The sequence below is a fragment of the Aedes aegypti genome, chromosome 1 (assembly GCF_002204515.2).
Source record: "Aedes aegypti strain LVP_AGWG chromosome 1, AaegL5.0 Primary Assembly, whole genome shotgun sequence".
In the NCBI taxonomy this organism is placed as follows: domain Eukaryota; kingdom Metazoa; phylum Arthropoda; class Insecta; order Diptera; family Culicidae; genus Aedes; species Aedes aegypti.
In genome coordinates this window covers 26,633,150-26,657,027 of record NC_035107.1, presented here as the reverse complement: position 1 = coordinate 26,657,027, position 23,878 = coordinate 26,633,150, and the positions used below count along the sequence as shown (strand labels likewise).

Genomic DNA, 23,878 nt, shown 5'->3' with positions numbered 1-23,878 from the left:
ATTCCGTGCATCTTTTCCGCCTACAACTACGGTTACTACAAGGTAACCAGAAGTGCAAGGAAGACCGGCAAGCATGGTATCAATTAATTGTTGGAATGCGCCCGGTGCTGTTTTCACTTCTGCCGGTAAGCGGTTATAGCGGTACAATTCCCGGTGAGTGTTAATCGTGAGTAGATCCCGACTGCCTTCATCAACTTCAACCTGAAGGAAGGCTTCAGACAGGTTGATTTTACTGAATACGGTGCAATTGGCCAACTTGGCGAAAATGTCTTCCGGTAAAGGCAGGGGATATTGGTGCGGCTGTAAGCCATCGTTGAGGCCGGTCAAATAATCTCCGCATATACGGACCTTGGGAACAACTACGATTGGGGCCGCCCAATTTGAAAAATCAACCGGTGAAATGATGTTGGCTCGTTCAAGCCTGTGAAGCTGTTCATCCACCGCATTGTACATGGCGTATGCCACGGGACGTTTTGGGCGGAATACCGGAACCGCTCATGGCTTGAGCTCCAGCTTTATCTTCGTTTTGTTGCACAGCCCTTATTCGTCTCTGTATACTGCTGGAAATACAGCCTTGAGGGAATCTATGCAGGGACTGGTGATATTGTTGCAGAAGGTGTTGATGGGTACCGACCACAACCCGAAAGCATCCAGAATGTCGATTCCGGCCAGATGGAGAGATTTATGTACCACGTAGAAATGGGCTTGCCGCTGCTCTCCGTTGATAGTTATGGCACTTTCAAACTTGAAAAGCAGCTCCAGTGGATCACCAGAGGCTGTTGCGGCTTGTTCCGTAGCTAGTAGTTTTGGCGGCTTGCCAATTTTCTCCCACGTTCGCTTTGCCACGATGCTGATGTCGAACCCAGTGTTCAACTAAAGGCTCACATCCACTCCATTGATTTGGGCTTGAACGAAACAACGTTTTTCGTTAACGGTATTTACCAAGAAACACTGTTTTGGCTGAGAAGGCTCCAGGTTGGTATTTCCGTTTGAATCCTGATGGTTTTGTACTCTTCTTAGCACTCGAGCAATACTCTTCGCGATGTCCGGTGAGGCCACATTTGTTGCATTTGTGCTGCTTGTACGAACAGTCTCGGTAGAAGTGCATTGCTCCACAGCACCAGCAAGGGATTGCTGATCCGTTTTTCGTCCGTTTCACTTCTGCTCCGGTGGATCGGTCGCCTGGCTTCGGTGGATACTTGTTGAACTGCTTCTTCTTCTGGTGTTTCGATCATTGCCGTATCGTGCTTCAGACACAGCAATCGCCGGCAATCTTCCGAAAGCTGTTCGAGCGTGACGTTCATTCGCTCTTCTATATTCGACAGAAATCTCGTTCGCACTTCTCCGTCTCCTTCCGACTCAAGACCTCAAACAAACATTGAGCATTTAAATTGCTCTTCTGACATTTTGCTCAGTTCGAACTCACCACAGTTTTTGTTGATTCGACAGGCAAATGATATAAAATCTTCCGTCGGTTGTCTTGCGGTTTGCACATACCGATATCGTTTGCGCACGACGGACTCTACAGCACCGAGATTTCAGTGAGATTCCTGCAAACTGGTTCTGGTTCGAATCTTTGAAATTCTTGTAAACTTTTGATCCCTTGGGATTTCAGAGAAAATCTTTAATTATAGTATGAACCTTTGAATGTTTGAATGTAAACATGAAAAAATAACCTTAATTCAACCACTATTGTGAGAATTTATTTTTATTTCTAAGAATTCCAGGGATACTACCAGGAAATAACGAGAATACAACAGAAATACTAAGAATTCCATATCCATCATCGGAGTTCAACATGTTGTTTTTTAATTAACAGAAGAAGCTCACAAAATTCTACCACTATTTCATCAAATTCTCAGTACTGGAAGCTTGAAAATGTTAGGAACTTTATAATTCCACAATTACTGTAATCATAGGATACAGATTTCCAGCAAAAATTCCAAAATTCTCAGAAAAATCCTTGTTGTCAAATCATTATAAGCTGATCATTTCTTCAACTTTCTCAATTCCAGGGCATGATGGGAGCCGGCGTTGGTGGCAACCAAATGATGGGTGGAATGCGACCCGGACCCGGTGGTGTCTGTATACAGGGCCCCGGTGGAATGGTTGCCAATCCGCAGCAGGTCGGCCAGCAGCAGGGACAACCTTCGCAGCTTCCGACGAATCAACCGAAGGCGGCCATAGCCCAGCTGATGGCCACGCTCAAGAACCCGCAGGCCGGACCAGAACAGCAGCAACAGTTGCTCTCGATACTGAAAGCCAACCCGCAACTGATGGCAGCGTTTATCAAGCAGCGGCAGCAAATGGTAAGTAACGATTGAAAGGGGTCGAAGATTCGATGGAACTAACTCGGCTCGTTACAGGCCCAGAACCAGCAGAACCAGAACCAGGGTGGAATGTCCCAACAGCAACAGCAGCAGCAACAACAGCAACAACCTCACAACGTAATGCAGCATGCGGGTGCCGGAGGAGTCCAAGGCCAGCAGCAAGGTGGCCCTGGACAAGGACCCGGTGGAATGCCATACAATCCGGCTGCGGCCGGTGGCCCAATGGGACCGAATCGCATGCAGGGCGGTGTCCAGGGCATGGCCGGCGGCGGTAAACCCGGAGGCGGCAACCCGCAGATGCAGTTACCGGTAAGTGCCCTCTCTCATGGCGATTCCTCCCAAGGTATTGGTTATAAACCAAATTACTCCCAGATCCAACAGCAAATATGGTACAAACAGCAACAGCAGCAGCAACAACAGCAACAGCAAATGATGCTGCAGCGACAGCTGGCGATGGGTGGTGGCAATATGCAACCCGCTCCTCCGTATCAGCAAAGGCCTCGACCGCAGCAGCAAATGGGCGTCGGCGGATACGGCCAAGGTGGAATGTTCCCCGACCAGCAGCAGTACATGCAGCAAGGACTGAAACCAAATCCCGGCCAACAAGGAGGTGGAGTAGGCGTTAACGTTCTCTCCCAACAACTCCAGCAGGGTCCCGGTGGCCAAGTGATGGGTCCTCCAACTCCACAGCATACGATGCAACAGCAACTGATGCAAACCGTACGATCACCGCCACCAATCCGATCTCCTCAACCGCAACCATCTCCCCGGGCAGTTCCATCCCCGAGGGCACAACCTTCGGCGTCCCCCAGGGCACAACCATCACCACACCATTTGCCTTCCCATTCGCCAGCGCCGGCCGGTCCCGGTGGTGAAATGCACAATCATATGCACCCGCACCAGTCACCGGTTGGCGTCGGTCCCGGAGGCGGTGCCGGTGGCCCAGGCGATCCCAACCAAATGGGAGGACCGGGCGCCGGAGGCCCCAACGATACCAGCCCACTGACCGCACAGGATCAGCTATCCAAATTCGTCGAGCAGTTGTAGTAGTATTTCCTGTACTAGCAACAACAACATCAGCAAGGGCCCTAGAAAGCTCGACCGCAGCCTTATTACCTTTTACCACACTCACACACAAACACTCACAATCAGTAACAAGCAGCAACAGTAGCAGCGTGTGGGTGGCATCGACAAAAGTAACAAACTTTGCTAAGATGTATAAAATGAATGTGTAAATACGAAAACAGAAAATCTTTAAATCCAAAAAAAAAAACAGAAAAGTAAGTTACAATATAATGAGAAACCATACTAATCGTGGAAAAGTATGCTTAATTTTTAGCAGCAAAACAGGAGGATGCAAATCCCCACACAAACACACACAGAGAAACCGGTATTTATTTTCCTCTCCCTTGAGACAAAAAAAACGAAAAAAAAGTGAAGAATCAAATTCTGCCACAGACAAAAAAAAGAAGCAAAAAAGCCTATTATTATCATTATTAAAATTATGAGGAGAGAAAACGAGAGAGCGATAGAGTTGGTGCGTTTGTCTATTGTGCTGTACAATAGGTTAGCAAGTTAGTAGCAAAGTAAGTTTAGTAGTGAATGTTGACTGTGTGGTGTAAAATGTATTGTACATTTCGTGGGCGCGCAGAGCAAATCATCGTTTTTTTTTCTGTTTGTTCCCTTCTATTTCAGTTAGGGCATCAGCTACCCCTATCTATATATCGCACCCCCTGTCCCCGCCCCTCACGCTACTAGGTTAGGTTAGAATTTGTAACAAAAAATAAAAGAAGGATAAAGCGCAGCGAAGAAAATTATGATCAAATAAAATCGAAAAAAAAATTGAACCGGAAAAACCAACTCTTCTCAATGCAGTAGCGCACCGGAATGGGAAGTGTGAGCACTTGCGCGGCGTGCGTTTGTAAATAGAAATTGTGCCGATACCCCCCCTTCTATGCGGAGAGATTATAGATGATCCGACAGTGCAGTATAGGTAAACCGCGCCGAGGAAATGTGTGAGTGGAATTCTTTTAGGATAAAACCGATTTAAGCAAAGCAAAGGAAACTAGCAAGCAAGCCTATAGCTGTGTAGAAAGTGTATAGAAGCAGTACTTTAGTATTGGTTTTGTTTTGTTGTTGCTGTGTATGCCACCGCACCCGGCGGGACACTAGGTTCTGTTGTGGTTTGAACAATCAGGAATCAGGACGACACCAAGTCGGTGCAAAAGTGATATTTTTTTTCTGTTGAAAAATGGGGTTTGGGTGTGACGAGGGAAGGGGATCTTCTCGATTGAAAGGAGGTGTTCTACGATTTGAAGTTGTTTGTGTATGAGGTGTTGAAAAAATAGGTTTTATCAAGGTTTTATTATGCATAAATTGCGTCTGAAATGATTTTGGGACAGTATTTGGTTATAGTTTCTGACAATTTTTGACAGTTTCATGCAATATGATCTTTTGATCTGCTAGTAATTTGTTCACCGTGTAATTTTCGGAAAGATGAGATTATTTCAGTTCTCATTTCTACATACAAATCGTTCCGTAGGTTAAAGATTTGCTTCTCAGATAATTTTGCCAATTTTACAGGATAGCAGTCAAACCAAACGAGTTGATAGCTCCTGTTTGTTGAATGACTTCAAAAAACAACCTCGAATTTCTACTCGCTTTACAAGATAAGCCGCTGGATTCGACTGCTTCTGTCAACGGCAAATGAGGTTTTATCAAGGTTTTATAGTCCACAAATTGCGTCTGTATTGTTTTTTTTTAAGTAGGTATAATCTACGCTTTTTTCGGATTGACGATTTTGGCGTAGCTCTTTGACCGTTCATTTGTGTTAAAAAGTCGTTTTGTAGCTCAAAGGTTCCCAAATTAGCATAGAGTCTTCCATTCATGTCGATTCGAGTAAATCGGATTGGGCTCATTGAATGGCTCCGATAAACTGCCGGACAAGCGAAATTCTGCTCTTATTACAAGATAGAACTACGAGATTTCATAATGAGAATCATTGAGAACTTCTCTCAGGAATCTTCCGGACATTTCGTTAGGAATCTTTGAGAACTTCTTTTAGAAATCTGTCAAATTATCTTCTATCAGGAATCTTCCAGATCTTTTCTTTGTAATCTTCCAGAACTTTTCAGAAAAACCTGTCAGATCTTCTAATAAAAATCATTTAGAACTTCTTCTAAGAAGCATCCTATACTTTTTTTTTGAAATCTATCAAATTATTTCTTATAAATACTTTTGGACTTCTATCAGGAATCTTTCAGAACTTTTCCTAGGAATCTTTCAGATCGTTTCCTTTAAATCTACCAGAACTTTTCAAAAAAATCTGTCAGATCTCCTAATAAGAATAATTTAAAATTTTACTCAGCAATTTTCCGGAAATTCCGTTAGGAATCTTTCAGAACTTTTTTCAAGAAGCTTCCAAAACTTCTTTCAGAAATCTGTCAAAATATCTCTCAGAAACCTTTCTGAACTTCTATCAGGAATCTATCAGAACTTTTCCTATTAATCTTTCAGAACCTCTCCTTGGAATCTTCCCGAACTTTTCTGGAAAATCTGACAGATCTTCTAATAAAAATCATTTAGATCTTCTTTTAAGAAGCATCCTAAACTTTTTTTTCAGAAATCTGTCAAAATATCTCTTAGAAATACTTCTGAACTTTTATCATGAATCTTTCAGAACTTTTCTTTGAATTCCTCCAGAACTTTTCGAAAAATCTGTATCTGTAATATCTTCTAATAAGAAACATTTAAAACTTCTCTCAGGAATCTTTCGGAAATTCCGTTAGGAATCTTTGAGAACTACTCTTAAGAAGTTTCCAAAACTTCTTTTAGAAATCTGTCAATATATTTCTTAGACATACTTTTGAACTTTTATCAGGAATCTTTCAGAACTTTTCTCATTTAGAACTTCTCTCAGCAATGTTCCGGATATTCCGTTAGGAATCTTTCAGAATTCTTTTAGAAGTCTGTCAAAATATCTCTCAGAAACAGTTCTAAACTTCTATCAAGAATATTTGAGAACTCCACTTCTTTCTTGAGACACTTTCACATCTTTGAGAACATTTGTCAGAACTTCCACAGAAATTTCTGATACCTTCTCCTAGAAATATTTCACAACTTTGTCTCAAAGATTTCGAAGAACTTTTCTTAGGAATCTTTCAGAACTTCTCTGGAAAATCTGACAGAACTTATTTTCGGAATCTTTCAGGGGCTCCCTTAGAAATTTTCCAAAACACATTTCTGAACTATTCTTGGGAATCTGTCTGAATTTCTCTTGGAAATTTATCGGGACTTTTCTTAGCATGTTTTCGAAACTTCTCTTAAGAATCTTTCCGAACTTCGCTTAAGAAGCTTCCAAAACTTCTTTTAGAACTCTTCAGAGACATCTGCGAGAACTTCTAATGAGAATCATTCAGAACTTCTCTAAGGAATCCTACAGAAATTCTAATAAGAAGATTTCAAAATTTCTCTTAGAAAACTGTCAAAATATCTCTATGAAATACATCTGAATTTTTCAGAACTTCGAATAGAAATCTGTCAAAATTTTTCATAGATTTTTCTGGAAACTTCTTCTAGAAATATTTCAGAACCTTCTCTCAAAGACCTCTCAAAACTTCGTTTTAGAACTTCTCAGTTAAATTTGCCAGAACTTCTATAAGGAATCGTATAGAAGCTTTCTTTGAAATCCTCTAGAACTTCTCTCTTCTATGAAGCTTTCAAAACTTCTTTTAGAAATCTGCCAAAAAATATTCCAGAAATTCACTTAGAAATCTGTCATAACTTCTCGTAGAAATATTTTAAGAGCTCCCTTAGAAATCTTTCAAAACATATATTTTATTTGGGAATCTTGAAGAACTTTTCTTGGGAATCTGTCAGAATTTGGCTTAGGAATTTATTAGGATTTTTCTTAGCATGTTTTCAAGACTTCTCTTGAGAATATTTCAGAACTTCTCTTATGAATCTTCCGGAAACCCCGTTAGGAATCTTTCCGAACTTTGTTTAAGAAGCTTTCAAAACTTCTCACCGAACTCTCAAGAGACATCTGTCAGAACTTCTAATGAGAGTCATTCAGATCTTCTCTAAGGAATCTTCCGGAAATTCCGTTAGGAATCTTTCAGAACTTCTTTTAAGAAGTTTCAAATACTTCTCTTAGAAATCTGCCAAAATATCTCTTTGAAATACTTCCGAACTTCTATCAGGAATCGTTCAGAATTTCGCTTAGAGATCTGTCAGAGCTTCTCATAGAAATTTCTGAAAACTTCTTCTAGAAATACTTCCAAACTTTCTCTCGAAAGACCTCACAGAACTTCTTTTTAGAACTTCTCAGTTATATTAGCCAGAACTTCTATTAGGAATCCTCTAGAACTGCTCTAAGGCATCTTCCGGAACTTCTCTCAAGAATCAGTCAGATTTTCTCTAGTCTCTTCTCTTAAGTATCTTCCAGAAATGCCGTTAACAATCTTCCAAACCTCGCCTAAGAAGCTTTCAAAATTTCTGTTAGAAATCTGCCAAGAATATTTCCGAACTTCACTTCACAGAAATCTGTCATAACTTCTCGTAGAAATCTGCCAAAACTTTTCATGGAACTCTGTGATGACATCTTTTAGCAATATTTCAGAACTTCTTTTACGAAGCTTTCGAAAATTCCATTAAGAATCATTCAGCTTTCGAGGCTTTTTTTTAGATATCTGTCAGAATTTCTCTTTTAAATAAGTCTGAACGTTTATCAGTTATCTTCCAGAACATCAGCCAAAAATTTGTCACGTGTTATCAGGGCAATCTGTCAGAACTTATTTTAGGAATCTTCCATAACTTCTCGTTGAATTTTTACAGAACTTTTCCAATGATTCTTTCAAAACCTCTCATAGGAATCTGCTCATCAGACTTTCTCATAGGAATTATGCAAGATTTTCAAAGAATTAAGACTATTTCAAAACTTTTCCAAGAAATACGTTCGAACTTGTCTTAGGAAACTTTATTATTTACTGAGTTAATCTTTTTTTAAGAATCTTTCAGAACTACTTTAGGAAATCTGTCAGTAATTCTAATAGGCGTTTTCCAGAGCTTTAATTGGAATCATTTCAGAACTTCTCTAAGAAATCTCTCAGAACTTAAGCTAAAAACTCTTGGGAATCTTTCAAAACTGTTCGTGGGATTCTTTCAGAGCTCTCAATCAAATCTGGCAGAACTTCACTTAGAAATCTGTTAGAAATTTTCATATAAGTCTCTGAAAAAAATCGCTTAGAAATATTTCAGAACTTTCTCTGAAAGATCTCTCAGAACTTTTCTTAGAAATCTTTCAGAACTTCTCGGGAAAATCTGCCTTGCTTCTTCTGAGAACTTCTCTTAACAATACTTTCTCTAAAAAGCTTCTCTTAACAATAATTTCTCCCAGGAACTTTTTTTAGGAATCTTCCAGAACCTTTCGAAGAAATCTATCAGAACTTTCAATAATCATTCAGCACTTACCTTGGGCATCTTTCAAGAATTCCGGTAAGAATTTTTCAGAATTTCTTTTAAGAAGCTTCTAAAACTTCCCTTAGAAATCGATCTCCCAGATCTCCCTTAGGAATCGTTTTGAAGCTCCCTCGGAAATCTTCCTGAACTTCTCATAGGCAACCCAAGTAAACACTAGCTCGCTAATTCGCATTTTTGGCCTTTTAGGGCTATTATACGGCAAACATAGGGCGTGTCAGCTGTGTAATAGCATTATATTAGCACGTAGGGTGAATTATAGTGCTATTTGGTTACTTGGGAACTTTCGGAACTTCTCTTGGAAATTTCGCAAAATTTTTCTTAAGAAACTGACTTCCGAGAAACTTCTCTTAGAAATATTTCAGAACATTTTTCAAAAGATCTCTCAGATCTTTTCTTAGGATTCTCTCAGAATTTCTCTGGAAAATCTGCCAGAACTTTTCTTCGGAATCTGTCAGGAGCTCGCTTAGAAATATTCCAACGCAAATTTCTGAACTTATTCTGGGAATCTAGTAGACCTTGTCTTAGGAATCTGCCACAGTTTGTCCTGGAAATTCATTTGGACTTTTATCAGCATATTTTCAGGACTTCTCTTGGAAATCTTTCAGAACTTTTCTTGGAAAACTTCAAGAACTTCTCTTATGAATCTTCCAGAATTATGTTTGGGAATCTTTCCGAAGCTCGCTTAAGGAACTTCTTTTAGAAGACAACTTTTCTTAGGAATCCGCCAAAAAAATTTCAGAACTTCACTTATAAATCTGTCATAGTTCTTAAAATCTTTCAGAACTTTTCTTGGGATTTTCATAAAACCTTTCTAGGGATTCTTTCAGAACCTCTCATATAAATCTTCCAATCAGAATTGCTCATAACCATTGTGCAAGATTTTTCTTCAGAATATTTCAAATCTTTCTCAAAAAATCTGACAACTTCAAAACTTCTCTTAGGATTCTTTCAGAACATTTCTCAGTACACTTCCAGAACTTGTTTTAGAGGTTTTTCAGGACTTTTTAGGAATATTTTCTGTAAGAAATGTGTCAGAATTTACCAGAACCTTTATTAGGAATATTTTAGAACTGCTTGAAGAAATTTGCCAAAACCTATCCTAGACATTTTTCAGAATTACTCTTTCAAAACTATTCTAGAGTTTTTAATAAAAATCTGTTAGAGCTTCAAATAGGTTTTTTTAGGTTTATGCTGTAGAATCAATTGGAACTTCTCTAAGAAATCGGTCAGGCCAGAATTTCTCTTAGACATCTTTCAGATCTTCTATCAAACATCTTTCAGCATTTTTCTAAAGATTCATTCAGAACTTCTCATAGAAATCTGTCGGAACTAACTGAGAATTATCCAAAACTGCTACTTGATGGGAGTCTCGTTGGTAATCTGTAGGAACCTATCTTAGGATCTTGCAGAACTTCTCTTTAGGGCCTCTTTCAGTACTTCTTTAAGAAATTTTCCAGGAGCAAAGCAACTGTAAGAAATCTGGCGGTATTTCTGTTGGGCATCTTCCAGAACTTTTACGAGGAATCTTTTAGAATTTTTCTAAGAAATCTGTCGAAACTTATCCCTGAGAGTTTTTATAATGTTCCTTAGGAATCTTTCAAAACTATTCTCATGATGCTTTCTGAACTGTCAGGTCAGATATAGTCTTCTATTTCCGATCTGCTTTCAAAAAACTTTCACTTAGGATTACTTCAAAATTTTACTTAGAAATCTGTCAGAACTTTAATTTCCAGGCCTTTTTCTTAAGAATTGTGCTCATTCTGAGCGGCGTGTGAGGTGAGACGAATCGAATGATATGACAATTGTCGCATCGCTTCCATTCGATTAACATTAGTCGTCTCACGGTCACTCGAGGTGAGAGCGACTCGTCTCGACTCATTCGCCCCGCAGAATAAACACGACTGATAGCTTAAGCATTTTTGATTTCTGGAGCCCAACGCAAAATTATTTGGAGATTCTAACTATAGGAGTTGTTCAGTTGCTTCCTTAATTCGTACCGAGCAACCAATCCAAATCAACCGAAGTTGTGTTTCGGACTCGATTGTAGTAGATGTATGTTCCATGGTAAAGATTTGCACCAGACACGCTAAACATTTACAAGTCATATCTCGTTATCATTTTTTTCAAATCTTTACCATGGAACATATATCTACTACACAGCGATCATATCTTCCGAGTCACTTCAAGATTTCTGAAATTAATCAGCGCCACGGCTGCTCAATTTCCAACTGTTAAGATCCTAGACTCAATCAAGTGCTCATAGTTATTGGCTTTGATGTCTGTGCTGGAGAAACACCTAGACACAACTCCAAGCCTACTGCCATTACAATATTGTCCACAACGATTGAAATGTTCAGCGCCTACTCTACTCTTCGACGCACATACACAAACAACTTTATCCTCGGACAGAGTTCGGTCCCGAATACACTTGCATCGTTGCTCGTCAAAATTGCAAGTGTAAACGAGGCAGAACATTGACCATGGACCGGGAAAAGCCCTCAGCTTTCCGCAAAACGACCACACACGCGTGCGCTCGTGCATACATAAGTGTAATATTTAACGAAAAGAAAAGAAAAATAAAAGTCACAACAATATGACCCTAATAGTAATGATTGAATCCGAGAATATATAGATATATTCGAGAATGGCTGTGCTCTGATGGTGGTGTTTTATTCGGAAGCGCTGCTGTGTTGTCCGATTGCCTCAATAATTGGAAGATCACCCTTTCTTCGTCACCCAATACCCCCCCTTTGAAGTTAATGTATGATAATGAAAAAGAAACCGCAATCAGATAATTAGGTACGTGTAAATAGCTTTAGTCCTATCTCACTACTCTTTGTTCAGTGTCCAAACTCTTCTTCAAACTCACCAAATCTTCCTTGTTGTTTGTAAAAAAAAAGTATACTATTGGAACTTTATTATTTAGTTTAATTCCTCTTTTTCGGTGTTGCCCAATCAGTTTGTCGTAATTCGATAGGTTAGTTTAGTTTGATTTTTCGTGAGATCTCTCTCTTAGTTTTTCGAGTAAAAAGAAAAAAAAAAGTACACTGAATCCAATTGGAATGGTAATTTCGCGGGATAAGTAGCATAATTTATGTTTCTCTCTCTAGCTGTTTGGAGGAAGCGGAGCTCTCCGAGTTTCCGCCCGAATCTCAATCTGTCTAGGTCAGAGAGTGGAACGAAGCTGGATGGTTCTGAACTGGAGGATGGACCCCCCAGATAAACTGGGAAGTGGCTGTCCCAGTGGGGGACCCCCCGAAGCAGATCTCTTCAGCTTGGGTTGATTTGTCGGTTGTGAGTCGGTCTCTTAAAGAGTTTTTCCGATCGCAATCGCATCGTTTGAAGCACCCAAACGACAAGCAAACCGGTTCTTCGTCAAGTATTAATATATTTAATTAGTTTTTAATTGGTTCTTCCCCACCCCTCGGATGCTTTATAGGGTAAATAGGTCGTGAGATGGTAAAGAGAGGGGTTAAGTCCCGTTCACACTGGCGACTATGCGTTCTCCAGTGTAAACCGCGGGTGTGATTCAGACACTCATATAAATATTCTGCGAATATATCTTGAGCGAAGACGCAATTTTACTCCACACCGAGCGAAATCGTTGTTTTAAATTACCAAGAGTAGTTAATCAATTGTGTGCAAAGAAGCCGCTTTTTTACATTGGAAAAACCAGCGGAATCGACCCCGAAGCGAGATATTTTTTAAAACAAACTTGATCAAACAGTGTATAAAGCGCCTAGGCTTAAGTAAGGACCTACAGTAAGCATTAGATGGAAAACTGACTAGTAAGTGAAACAGTTACTAAGAAAACGGTTCATGTTTTGTCTTTAATTTATTCTAGATTTTTAAGGCAAATCCAGCATAAGTGTCTGTATAGAACCAGAGATATGAAACACACACACTCACACACCCCACAAAAAACACATCTTACGCAGCTATTATACGACTTAAATGTAAGAAAAAACTTTAATAAAGTAAAAGAAAATGAAAACAGCAACTAGTGCTTGCGAGTTAGTTTTGTACTGTGTTTCCAATCAATGTCGCGCGTGAGAGATCGATGCTGAAAAAAAACTATTCAAGGGGAAATTCTAAATCACTGGCTAAGAAAGAACTCTCCCTCACTCATACAAAGAACGGATGAACGGAAGCGAAGAAGCATCGTGAAAACCCATTCTCTCATGCATTCACACTCACATATGAATATACACACCCACACACACAAAAAAGAAACACCGCATCATGATGATAGGGAAAGCTAAACATGATTAGAAGAATAAAAAGAGCAAAAAACAAGAAAATCAACACATTTTTTGTTTGAGTGTAGTAAAATAGAATAAAGTGAAAAAATACTGCGCAATGTATCTTATTTTAACTGCAAAAACTGGTAATGTAAAGAACGGCTTACGTAAGTGCGGATCGAGAGATAGCGAGACAGAGAGAGAGAGCGGAATGTAATATACAGTTTGTACGCTGACTGTAGGCAAAATAACAAGATGGATGGAAAAAGCGGATATGGAGCGATTAGTGATTTAAATGAAAAAAAAAAAAAACTGAAGAAAAAGTGAAAACATGAGTAAAAGAAACTAGGCAACATACTATTATTAATTATTATCATTATTATTATTCTAATTATTAGTATGGATAAAATGCAAGCATGTAATTCTATTATTGCTATTGAAAAAAGGGAAACCGAGACGAAAGGAAGGAAGGATGGGAGAAACCCGAAAATAGTAAACAAAATCCAAAAGGAAAAACAAAACTATATTTGAATGTATAAAGTAATGAAATACAAGAAAATCTATTGAAAATAAAAAATAATTATATAAAAGCGGAGCCTTTGCACTGAAGAGGAAACGAAAGAAATGCCCTGGCACGGAATTTGCCGAAGTCCGATTTGTACACCATTTCAGTAAGTTTCTTGAGCTGTCGAACGGCATCCTTAGCTTTTCTCAAAGTGGGTGTTAAACGGACGTAAACATTTTCTCCACTCCTGTCTGTGTTTTCAGCGTAATTCAGGTGTTTTGCACAGTACTACTTCCACCTTTCGATAATCTCACTGTACGCGCATAATGCAAGTGCTGTGTTCTTCTCTGCCAATCTCTTCACACTATTCGTAATCGATGCATCGTTTCCGTTCCGGTTGGTAGCAGATCTCTTTTTATAGACTTGGTCACTATTTTAATGCAAGTCCTTTAAAATTTTTTTTTCAGTGCAAGTTTCTCTCAAAATGGTCTTTAAATTCACTGTTTTTCGTGTTCCCCTTGTACCACGGAGGTTTCCAAGATTACACTGGAGTTCTTGAAAGTTTTTTTCTTGGATTTTACGGGATTTTCAAACGTTCAAATGGAAACTCCGTCTAATTTCCAAGGTATTTAAATAAAAAACCAGCTTGAATTGATTAAGGAATTAGTTTAAAAAATCCTCAGGATGAATTTTTGGACCATTCCAAAAAGAAGAACTCTTGATAAAATTCATATGAAAATGCCTGGAAAAATCGGTGTACAATTTCTTGTAGAGTTTCTTGGAAATATCCTTTAACAAGTTTCTTCAAAATCTCTGAAATAAACTTTTTCTGTTTTTGTTCGAAGAACTCCTGTAGGAATCTATGAAAGATCTCTCAGAGTAACGACTAAAGAAATTGATGAATGAAAAGGTTGTAAAATATCCTGGGATAGTCTTTGTGAAAGTTAACCGAGTAATCCCTGTAAAAATTACTGGAGGTATGTTAGTATTGCAGTGATCAAAAATTTCCAAAATTCTTCTAAGCATTCCTTGAAAAATGGCAGAAAGTATTTCTGCGGATATTGGTAAAGAAATCTCAGCATGAAATTCTGGAGCAGTTCTTGAATTTATTCCAGGAGAAATCGGTAGACACATCTCGAGAACAATTCCTGAAGCTCATAAACTTGAGAAGACATTGTACAAAAAAAAAACAGGGGAATAATCGTGTAAAGTCTCTGAAGGATTCTCTGGAACCACTAGAAATTTACACCAGAATTAACTGCAAACAGTAGGGTTGATAGGGGCAGTATGGTCCGCTTCAGCAAAAGTTCTTGAAAATCATAGAAACACTATATAATTTATTCGTCCCATAAGGTTAATTTGTAGTTCGAAGCATCTCCTTTCATACCTTTCATTTTGTTAAAAAGGTAACTTAGAATTTTCTTGTGAACATATTTGAAAAACATTATTTTGTGTGTGATTACTATGCGGGGCGAAATGGTCCCCCACGGTGTAATATGAGCCACCATACTAAATCTTACTATTTGATTTAGAAAAATCGTTTCCAAGTCTAAATGTAGAATAATAGGGGCAATGTGGGCAATATAAGTCATACCGGATTTGGCCTTAAAAACAGTGTTTTAATGTCTAGTGTCATTATGATTTGCTAGAGAGGTTGCTTCAAAATTAGCAACCACAATAAAAACCGTAAGAATATTCGTTTCAACACTCAAAATAATAACAAAAATTTACAAATTTGTCCTTTGCCATGAAAAGCTTATAATTTTGGCAGTTTTCAGTTAAGGCTGTTAGATAATTACACTGCGGAACACGTTATTGTCTCCAGCACCAAAATACCGCTATTCACTTAATTAAGGGCTGCTGAATCGATTGCCGTTTTCAGAAATATCATAGCACGACTAGTTTTTGAGATATTGTCTGTTGAAAATGCAAAAAATGACTATTTCAGCCAACTTGCATGCAAGTTTACCAGCTTGTAAGGTAATATATTGGCTTAATTTGCTACAGAATTCAAACTTTATGTGTATAACAATACTTATCATCAAAGTTTGTATTACTTTCGATACGGAAAAGTTATTTTTTGATGGTTTAGAGAATTGTTGTATTTTGCCATATAGAAGAAACGAAGAATTTTGTATGAAGACTGCAAGCATATTGAAAAAATAGGTTTAATCAAAATTTAATCGCGCAATTTCAATCAAATTATGTCTGAAATGAAAGTTCGAGTTTTATTTTGCATGTTTGGTGGATTAGATTACAAAAAAAGTATGATAAATTGTACTTTAAGGGGTCTATTTTATAAGTCGAGTCGACCAAAGTGACTCAACTGGAGTCACTGTCGACCAAAAATCTCACTCGACACGGCCTTGTCACTCGAGTTTTTCGACAGTTGTCACTTTAAGTGACTGGATTACTATGGGAGTCGACGGGTGACATCTGAAATATGCATGCTTACTTTGATCGACAGTGACCACAGATGAGTCACTTGGATCTGCTCGATTTACAAAATAGACCCCTAAATTTCATGTAAACATTAATAAAACCAGTGTTTTATACAACTTTGGCGACCTGTAGCTAAAAATTGTGACGTGCTGGAACATTTCTGAGAATGGCACCAGATTCAGCAACCCTAAATCTACTAGAGACACATAATTTGATCCTTGAGACACGCAAAAATGTCATTTTTGTTACGCTGTGTTATACAGTAAGGACCCGATTTTGTCAGCTCCTCGAAGAATTTTAGGCTGACAAAATGTGGAACCTGAGAATAGGCACGTTATTCTGCGCGGCGTGTGAGGTGACACGAGTCGAATGAGGTGACAATTGTCGACTCGCTCCCATTTGATTAACATTAGTCGTCTCACGTCACTCGCGGTGAGAGCGACTCGTCTCGACTCACACGCCGCGCAGAATAAGCACAAAAATCGGGTCATTTTATTTTTTTCCTGTTTTTCAAATTTTGACGTGTTATTGCCAGCACTAGTGCAGACAAAACAAGAACGAACACTTACTTCGTTCAACTATTTCGCGCGACCAAAACGTCGCTAGCGACCTTTTCATGTTAGTACTCGAGCGAAACAGGCTACAGTGATACCTCCATGAGTCGATGTTCCATGATTCGATATCGACGCATGGAACCATACTAAAAACAAAATTTCATGGTTACTATGATGGTCCCTAGAAGCAGCTTTCCGAAGAATTGCTGTTCCATGACTCGATATTTCCATGAGTCGATGGTCCCTTCAATATCGACTCATGGAGGTTTCACTGTATTTCAATGCGTTGTTGGAGCACTAAACTGCCTTAACAGCCCAGCGACGCGACAGTTTGTTGAGCGATGTTGCAGCGATTGCTCGGATGCACAATACATGGTTACATGGACTTTTCTTAGGGCGATGGACATGAGCGTAGCCAGGTTTTTTAATCAGGGACTACCCCTGAAAACTTTCTAATGCTAGCAAACATTTGTAGATTACTTTATCCAAAAACTATTATCGAGAAAACACTACAAATATTACGGCTCACCAATTCGAAGTTAGAGTGGAACAGCTTAGAATACAAATAAAATATTGCATTAAAACTTTGTCTGCAGAAAGTTTTGAAATAAGCAGTACAATTTTTATTGTAGCACTTTGTGCACTTACAGAAAGCTTAAAACAAGAATAATCTATTTATTTTGTCAAATGCCTTTAAAACGGTTATTTATGTAGAAATCAGCCATTTTTGGATTCTGAAATGATTCGCATTCAAACAATAGGATTCCACAAAATGATTAGTAATATTTTCACTCAAACTAAGGCTTAATTTCTACTAGTAAAATTAAGTCCAAATTTTGACATAAATGTACCAGACGAGTTTGCGATAAAATTTTATAAAGGGTTCCTGTTCTCTCGTGGCGAGTTTTCATAGAATCCTTTAAAAATTCTGATTGAATCTAGAGAACATTTCTCACATAACTCTTTGCTAGGTTATTAAAAAAATATTTAACATTAAAATGGTAATATGAGTGAAAAGCCATGATACTACATAGTTTTATTAGTTATAGTTTCATTCGTAACAAGCAATTTCAATTGTACCAAATAATGTTCTCACTCAAAAATTAAAAATAAAAAAATAACAATTTTTACAGCAGTCTGGAAAGAATTTCGAAAATAAAAATGAATGTAATGTATCCATAGTATTATAAAAAAAAATTGAGCTTTAAATGGGCGCACAAATGTCGGTTCGCCAAGAGCGCCAGAAAATCACGCTACGGCTCTGTACATCTCAACCCTTTTTGAATGAAACATAAACGTCTTGTTTCAATGTTAAGTGACTGGTCTATTTGAAGTCTTGGAGATTGAACCTATTGGAAAAATTATGAAGATTCTTTTCTTTGTGGTCTTTTTGATTGCCAATTTTGCTCTTACCAGTAAGACAAACGGAATCAAATAAAATTCCATGTTATACATTATCGTTAAATTATCTATGAATTTCTCCTAGAACACCAACATTCCTAAAGAGCTTAATATAAAAATTACTTTATTATTTACTTACAAACTTCTTCAAAATAGCATAATTAATTAGTTATTTTCTTCTTGAAATTCTTTTTAGTATAATTCAAAGAATGTTCCATCCAGATTTTCACATAAATTCTCCTAAACATTATTTTATGAAAACCAAGAAATTTTCTTTAATTTCCTTGGATGTTTTTTTTTTGTGTTCTTAACGCAGAAGTATTAATACATTACATTACATAAAGTCATGAATAAATCTCAGAAAGTATTCCTATTCCTATGGAATGATTAAATACTTCAAAATGTTCTTGGCAGAGGCGCGTCCACGTTCGAACTCATGGGTAGGACAAACGTTGGCAAATATTTTCGTGCTTATTCTGCGCGGCGTGTGAGTCGAGACGAGCCGCTCTCACCGCGAGTGACGTGAGACGACTAATGTTAATCAAATGGGAGCGAGTCGACAATTGTCACCTCATTCGACTAGTGTCACCTCACACGCCGCGCAGAATAGGCACGTTTGTGCACAATGAAGCTAAAAAAATTAACCCTGGTTTGGATATTGAAAGTTACTATATTTGAGGGGAAAAGTGTCCAAGAATTTTGTTTGGATACCTCAATAATTCAACCTGGATTTTACCAAAGAGAGCCACATAAATGGAATTTCTCTAAACATTATTTCAGAAATCATCTGAATTCCTCCCTAAATTCTTCGAGATTTTTTCAAGAAAGTCCTTAACCCCTTCAATGCTCGCGTCGCGTCTTGTGAAAGTCTTTAACTCTTCAAGATTTTATCCAGTAATTCATCCATCGATTTGTCTGGAACATCCTCCAAGATTCCTTCTTCAATTAAATCAATAACTTCTCCAGAAATGTCTAGGGATCTCGTTTGTCTTTTAGGATTTAAATAATTGGGTTTATTCTACAACTGGCGTGAGGTGACAATTGTCGGTCTCGTATAGCGAGGTGACAATTCTCGACTCGAGTGAAGTGACTCTCCATTTGATTTACACGGCGAGTCACTCGAGTCGAGAATAGAGACCGACAATTGTCACCTCACGCCAGTCGTAGAATAAACCCAAATATTTCAACTAGGAATTTCACTAACGATTTCAGCAATTGTTTCACAGATCCCTTCTAAGACTTTTTACAGGAATTCCTCTAGTAATTCTTTGGGATTCCCTCAAGTAAGTCTTGAAATTTTTTTTTTTCAGAAATTCTTCCGGGAATGTCTTCAGGGAAACGCTAAGAATTTGTTTTTTTTTCTTAAAAATAAAGCTGTGAGGTATTTCTAAAGAAAATCCTGATGTAAACTAGGATAAGTCACCCTTAGTTAACCCCTAGTTAAAGTCACCCTTATTAAAGATCAATCTCTGAGATAACTCCTGGAGTCTTAAAGAAGGTTAAGAAGATTTCCTAGATAATTTGCAAAAATAATCAATCAATTCTCGGGATAGTATTCCGCAGGACTTTCTAAAAAAAAATCTTAAAACACATTGGACAGAATTTTTACAGAATGTTAGGAAAAATTTCTGTCTTATAAACTCAAATGAAAATTTTTATAAAATTTTGAAGATTGCTTAGGATTTTCTTTAAAAACTTTTTAAGAAATGTTTGGTAAAACTGCAGGAGTAATACTTGGAGGAAATACTAGAAAAAAATCATAGAAAAAAAAAAAAGATTTGTTCGAAGAATCCTTCAAGGAATTTTGAATATCTGGGCGAAAACTTGAATGAATTCTTGCAGGAGCCCACATGAACAGGCGGGGTATCTTGAAAAAAAAAACCCTTGAGTTATTTTTTCAAACACTCTGGAATAAATCTTTGTGGATTTCCTCGGAAGAAATCCTGTATAAATCCTTAGAAGATTTTCGTGAGCAACAACTGGAGAATCCGGTTGAAGGACTAGTGAACGAATATCTGGATCAAATTCTATGATAGTTTTGGGGAAAAAATCAAAGTTATATCTGAGGAAATTCCCTGGAAGTAGTAGCTTCGGAGTTCTCGAGGATTCCGTGGCGAAAATTCTGGAGATTTTTTTCTAAGAATCCTTTGAAAATATGCTGGTAGAATTTCTGAGAGAATTGGTAGAACAATGTCTAAGAAGAATTTCTGGAGAGATCCTGAAAGTATTCTAAATAAAATCACTAAGATAATTCCTGCAGTGGGGAATCTGAGAGTTGAAATTCTTGAAGAGCCTGTCATAGTCTCTGATGGTTTCTTTGGAGCCTGTACAATTTTTCATCAGGATTCAATTCAAGTAGAATAAGTAAAAAAATACTTCAGAGACCATTTTGGTTAAAACAGATACTTTAAAGACCTAAATAAAGCCTTCTTAGAGACTTGCATTGAAATACAGAAGTCTCTAAAAAAACTACTAACTAACAGTCCTGTGTTTAGGATTATTCATTGGATCAAATTTTGTTATCTTTCATATTAAAAAAATATGAATATCCTTTATATAAATGTCCTTTTTAAATAAATTCTATTAATCAAATTTGACGAAAATAGACCAAACTGCTTGCCTTTACAATCAGTGAGCCTTTAACCCCTCTACCGGCAGCTTCATTTTATACCACCAAAAAAATATTCAGATCGCGATAACTTTTTTGTTTCTCGATATTTTTGCACATTTTTTTCACAAGATCTCAAAAAACTCTTCTAGTTTAAGAAGCCGTATCGATATTAATCATTGGTGATCTAGTTTTGAAGATATTCCGATATTCCTTGGGGGACCGACATTCTCCATATAAAATGTCTTTGGCGGCCATTTTGTTTTCGGTCAATTTATCAACAAAATAAAAAGTGTACTATACAATACCAAGTAATGAGAAGCTACTCTGAAAAAATCATACAAATCGGTTCAGTATTTTTGGAGAAATCTGAAAATTACGATATGAGGTTTTTAAGAATTTTCAAGATCTTTATTTGTCCAGGGTGGTGCCAGAAACATAAATGCCCATTACTCAAAGACGGCTGCACCAAATTGCTTCATTTTTTCACAGCATACTCGCATCAATATATAATTTCGATGAGTGAATATCCGAATACGATAATAATTCTGTAGCCTGAGATATTTACGTGGGTTATGGCTACGCGTCGGTCCCCCAAGGATTTTTGGAATATCTCCGAATCCAGATTAACAATTACCAATATCGCTACATATTCTAAAACTAGAAGAGTTTTTTGAGAACTTGTAAAAGAATGGTGCAAAAATATCGAGAAACAAGAAAGTTATCGCGATTTTAATATTTTTTAGCGGTAAAAAATGAAGCTGCCGGTAGAGGGGTTAAGCCCTTAAGATAAACATGAATAATAATAATTAATATGTTCATACTTTATTTACCCATATGTATTCCATATATCTTTACTGAACCTAATTTCGAATTTAAATTAAGGAGAATAATTCATATCCACAGAAAAACAAATTATTTTCGTGAACAGATTGCCAATTACAAAGGAAGTTGACCAATTTCAGGCATTTTATGTGGGGTTTATTGTGTGATTCACAAAATTCAATTCAAAAATTTATCGACTTTTCAACCTATGGACTTCGGGTCCACTGCTGTAAGTGGTCTAGCGTGGAGTTTCCTTAAAAAAAATCGTTCACAGGATCAGATTCAGTGATCCAAAATTTAGGGATGTATTTTATAGGTCAGTCAATCAAAGTGACTCGACCGGAGTAACTGTCGAACAAATTGGAAGATAATATATGCATACAACTAGATGTTATAGAACAGATTCGTTTAAAAGAGATCAACTTCACCACATTTTAAGGTATAATCCAGGTTGCTATGGTCACGGCGTGTATATGAGAAAGGTTTATCACAAAAAAATAGGCATCGCTAAATCTTTCACCATTCGAAAATATAGGTTTTAAGCTTTCATTTGACGTGTTCCCCAAAACAATCCACCAAGGGATCCCGAATATTGTTTTTAAATTTAAATTTTTTTGTTCTTTAGGGTACATTATTTTTTAATGTAATCATTGTGAAAGGCTGTTTCGTTGGCCTTAAGCTCGATGAAAGCTTAATTTCCATATGAAAGTTCATAAATTGAATATACATACATGTGTATTAGATTTCATTTAGTTAAAAACTTAACTGTCCTAAGTGATTTTGAGGATTTAATGAGCTATATGACACTTATTCGATAAGATATGTTGGAAGTTCGACTGTTCACTTATTCGTACTGTGGTAGTATAACGAACCGAGCACTGTTTACATTCATGGATAGAATACATTGAATTTTGTAACACGTAAAATACGGCTAAAGGTTTTCCGTCTCCTGTTTCGTCTCTGGCTCAAAAAAACAGACGGCTTTAGCGCCATCTCGGAAGAGGACCATCTGTCAAGTTATGTTTACCCGGCAAGAAACCCAACCTCAGGGCGGGTTTGTTTTTTAAGAGTCCAAATAGCAATTTAGGAAACAATACAGAAAACTCAAAAGATATAGTGGATCGAGATTTCTCAGTTATAGAGGTCGCCTTAAGCGATTTTCAAAAAAATAATAGTTGATGCTGACCGTCGTTCTAGCGACACAAAAAGACACCACTCACGGGTATAATCACTGGAAGAACTCACTAATTCAAATTTCTTTGTCCGCTTCAGACACGTGAGTGGAAAGACTGATTTCCCAGGCAGTCTATCCTGGCGTACAAAAAAAAAAACAGAAAGAGAAACAGGTAGAACGACGCGAAACGTGAGAAATCTCGAAGACCAAAAAACTGTTACAGGGAAAGCACTAACATATTACAAAAATACATAATTTGGTTGTGAACAGCAAAAACATTTAGAAATTTATTCAAATTTGATAACCTAGGTTTTTATTCATAATTGTGTGTTCCTTTCCTCTTCATTATTCTTCCTACTTTCCCTAATGTGTGTGCGGTTTTTCTATCCTACTTCTATCAATGTTCAACGATCGCTTTCATCTTTCTGAGCTCGGATAGTTGTGTAGAGTTTTACGCATGCACATGGTCAGTTTGGTTTGGTTTGTTACTCACGGACCCTTTTAGCTGCGATGAATGCCGCCGGCAAAGCAGAAGCGACGGCCGTTGAATGGGCCGGCAAAGCAGAAGTGCCAGACGAAGAATGGGACGGCAAAGTAGAATTCCGGATTTAGCACATGGACGCGGGTGGTATTGTGATTACCACCCCAAATACAGCAACGAACTGCGACTTTTTTGAATTACCAGATGATGAAGTATCGCACGCCGGAAATCTTATGCGTCGGTGACGCATGACGCAGTTGACGACGGTGGGGATCGTCGGAGGCTTCACACGTGGCCTGTCCACGCTAATAGAAATTGGTGATGGCCGCTCTGTCGGAACGGTTTGTTCCCTTTCGGCTTTCTCCTCAAACCGGGACTTTTAAACGCTGAAGCGTGGGGTCGAGAGCAGCGTTTAGCGAGTAGATGCGGTGTGCCGAGCTTGGGCCGTAGATCTCTAGATTCAGGTCCTGGATAAAAAGCCGTCGACGCATTAACAAAAAATTCTCCACACAACAAAATACTTCACAATTACCTTTAACCTTCTTGGCTTTAGGTTATCGAACTTTACTTGACTACGAAAAGGAACAAAAGTAACATTAATTTCAATCTACAAAACTTCTCACATTTTATTTTTTTACCAAATGAAACACACCGCGACACTTAACAATTATTCACGCACTCTCGCCTCTTCCACGGTCCAGGTCAAAATGGACGTGTAGAAATTCTGAAAGTCCTCAGATAAGGTGTGATTTTACATCTTCGTGGACGAAAGTACGTAAGATTACCGAAGTAATTTTACGACCTTTTCAAACGACGATCCTCATCAACTACGAATGA

At 37.9% G+C, this 23,878-nt stretch overlaps 1 protein-coding gene across 7 annotated transcripts in view; it reads left to right on the top strand.

Moving 5' to 3' along the window:
• LOC23687811 (CREB-binding protein) overlaps window positions 1-13,374 on the top strand; it is an 80,366-nt gene extending 66,992 nt beyond the window's left edge. For all 7 annotated transcript variants that reach the window (XM_021839216.1, XM_021839217.1, XM_021839215.1 and 4 more), the window contains 3 exons: window positions 2,016-2,309; window positions 2,367-2,639; window positions 2,703-13,374. In XM_021839216.1, the coding sequence (XP_021694908.1) occupies window positions 2,016-2,309; window positions 2,367-2,639; window positions 2,703-3,377 (1,242 nt within the window). In that variant the 3' untranslated portion in view covers window positions 3,378-13,374. The remainder of the gene's footprint in view (window positions 1-2,015; window positions 2,310-2,366; window positions 2,640-2,702) is intronic.
• Window positions 13,375-23,878: the final 10,504 nt, after the last annotated feature.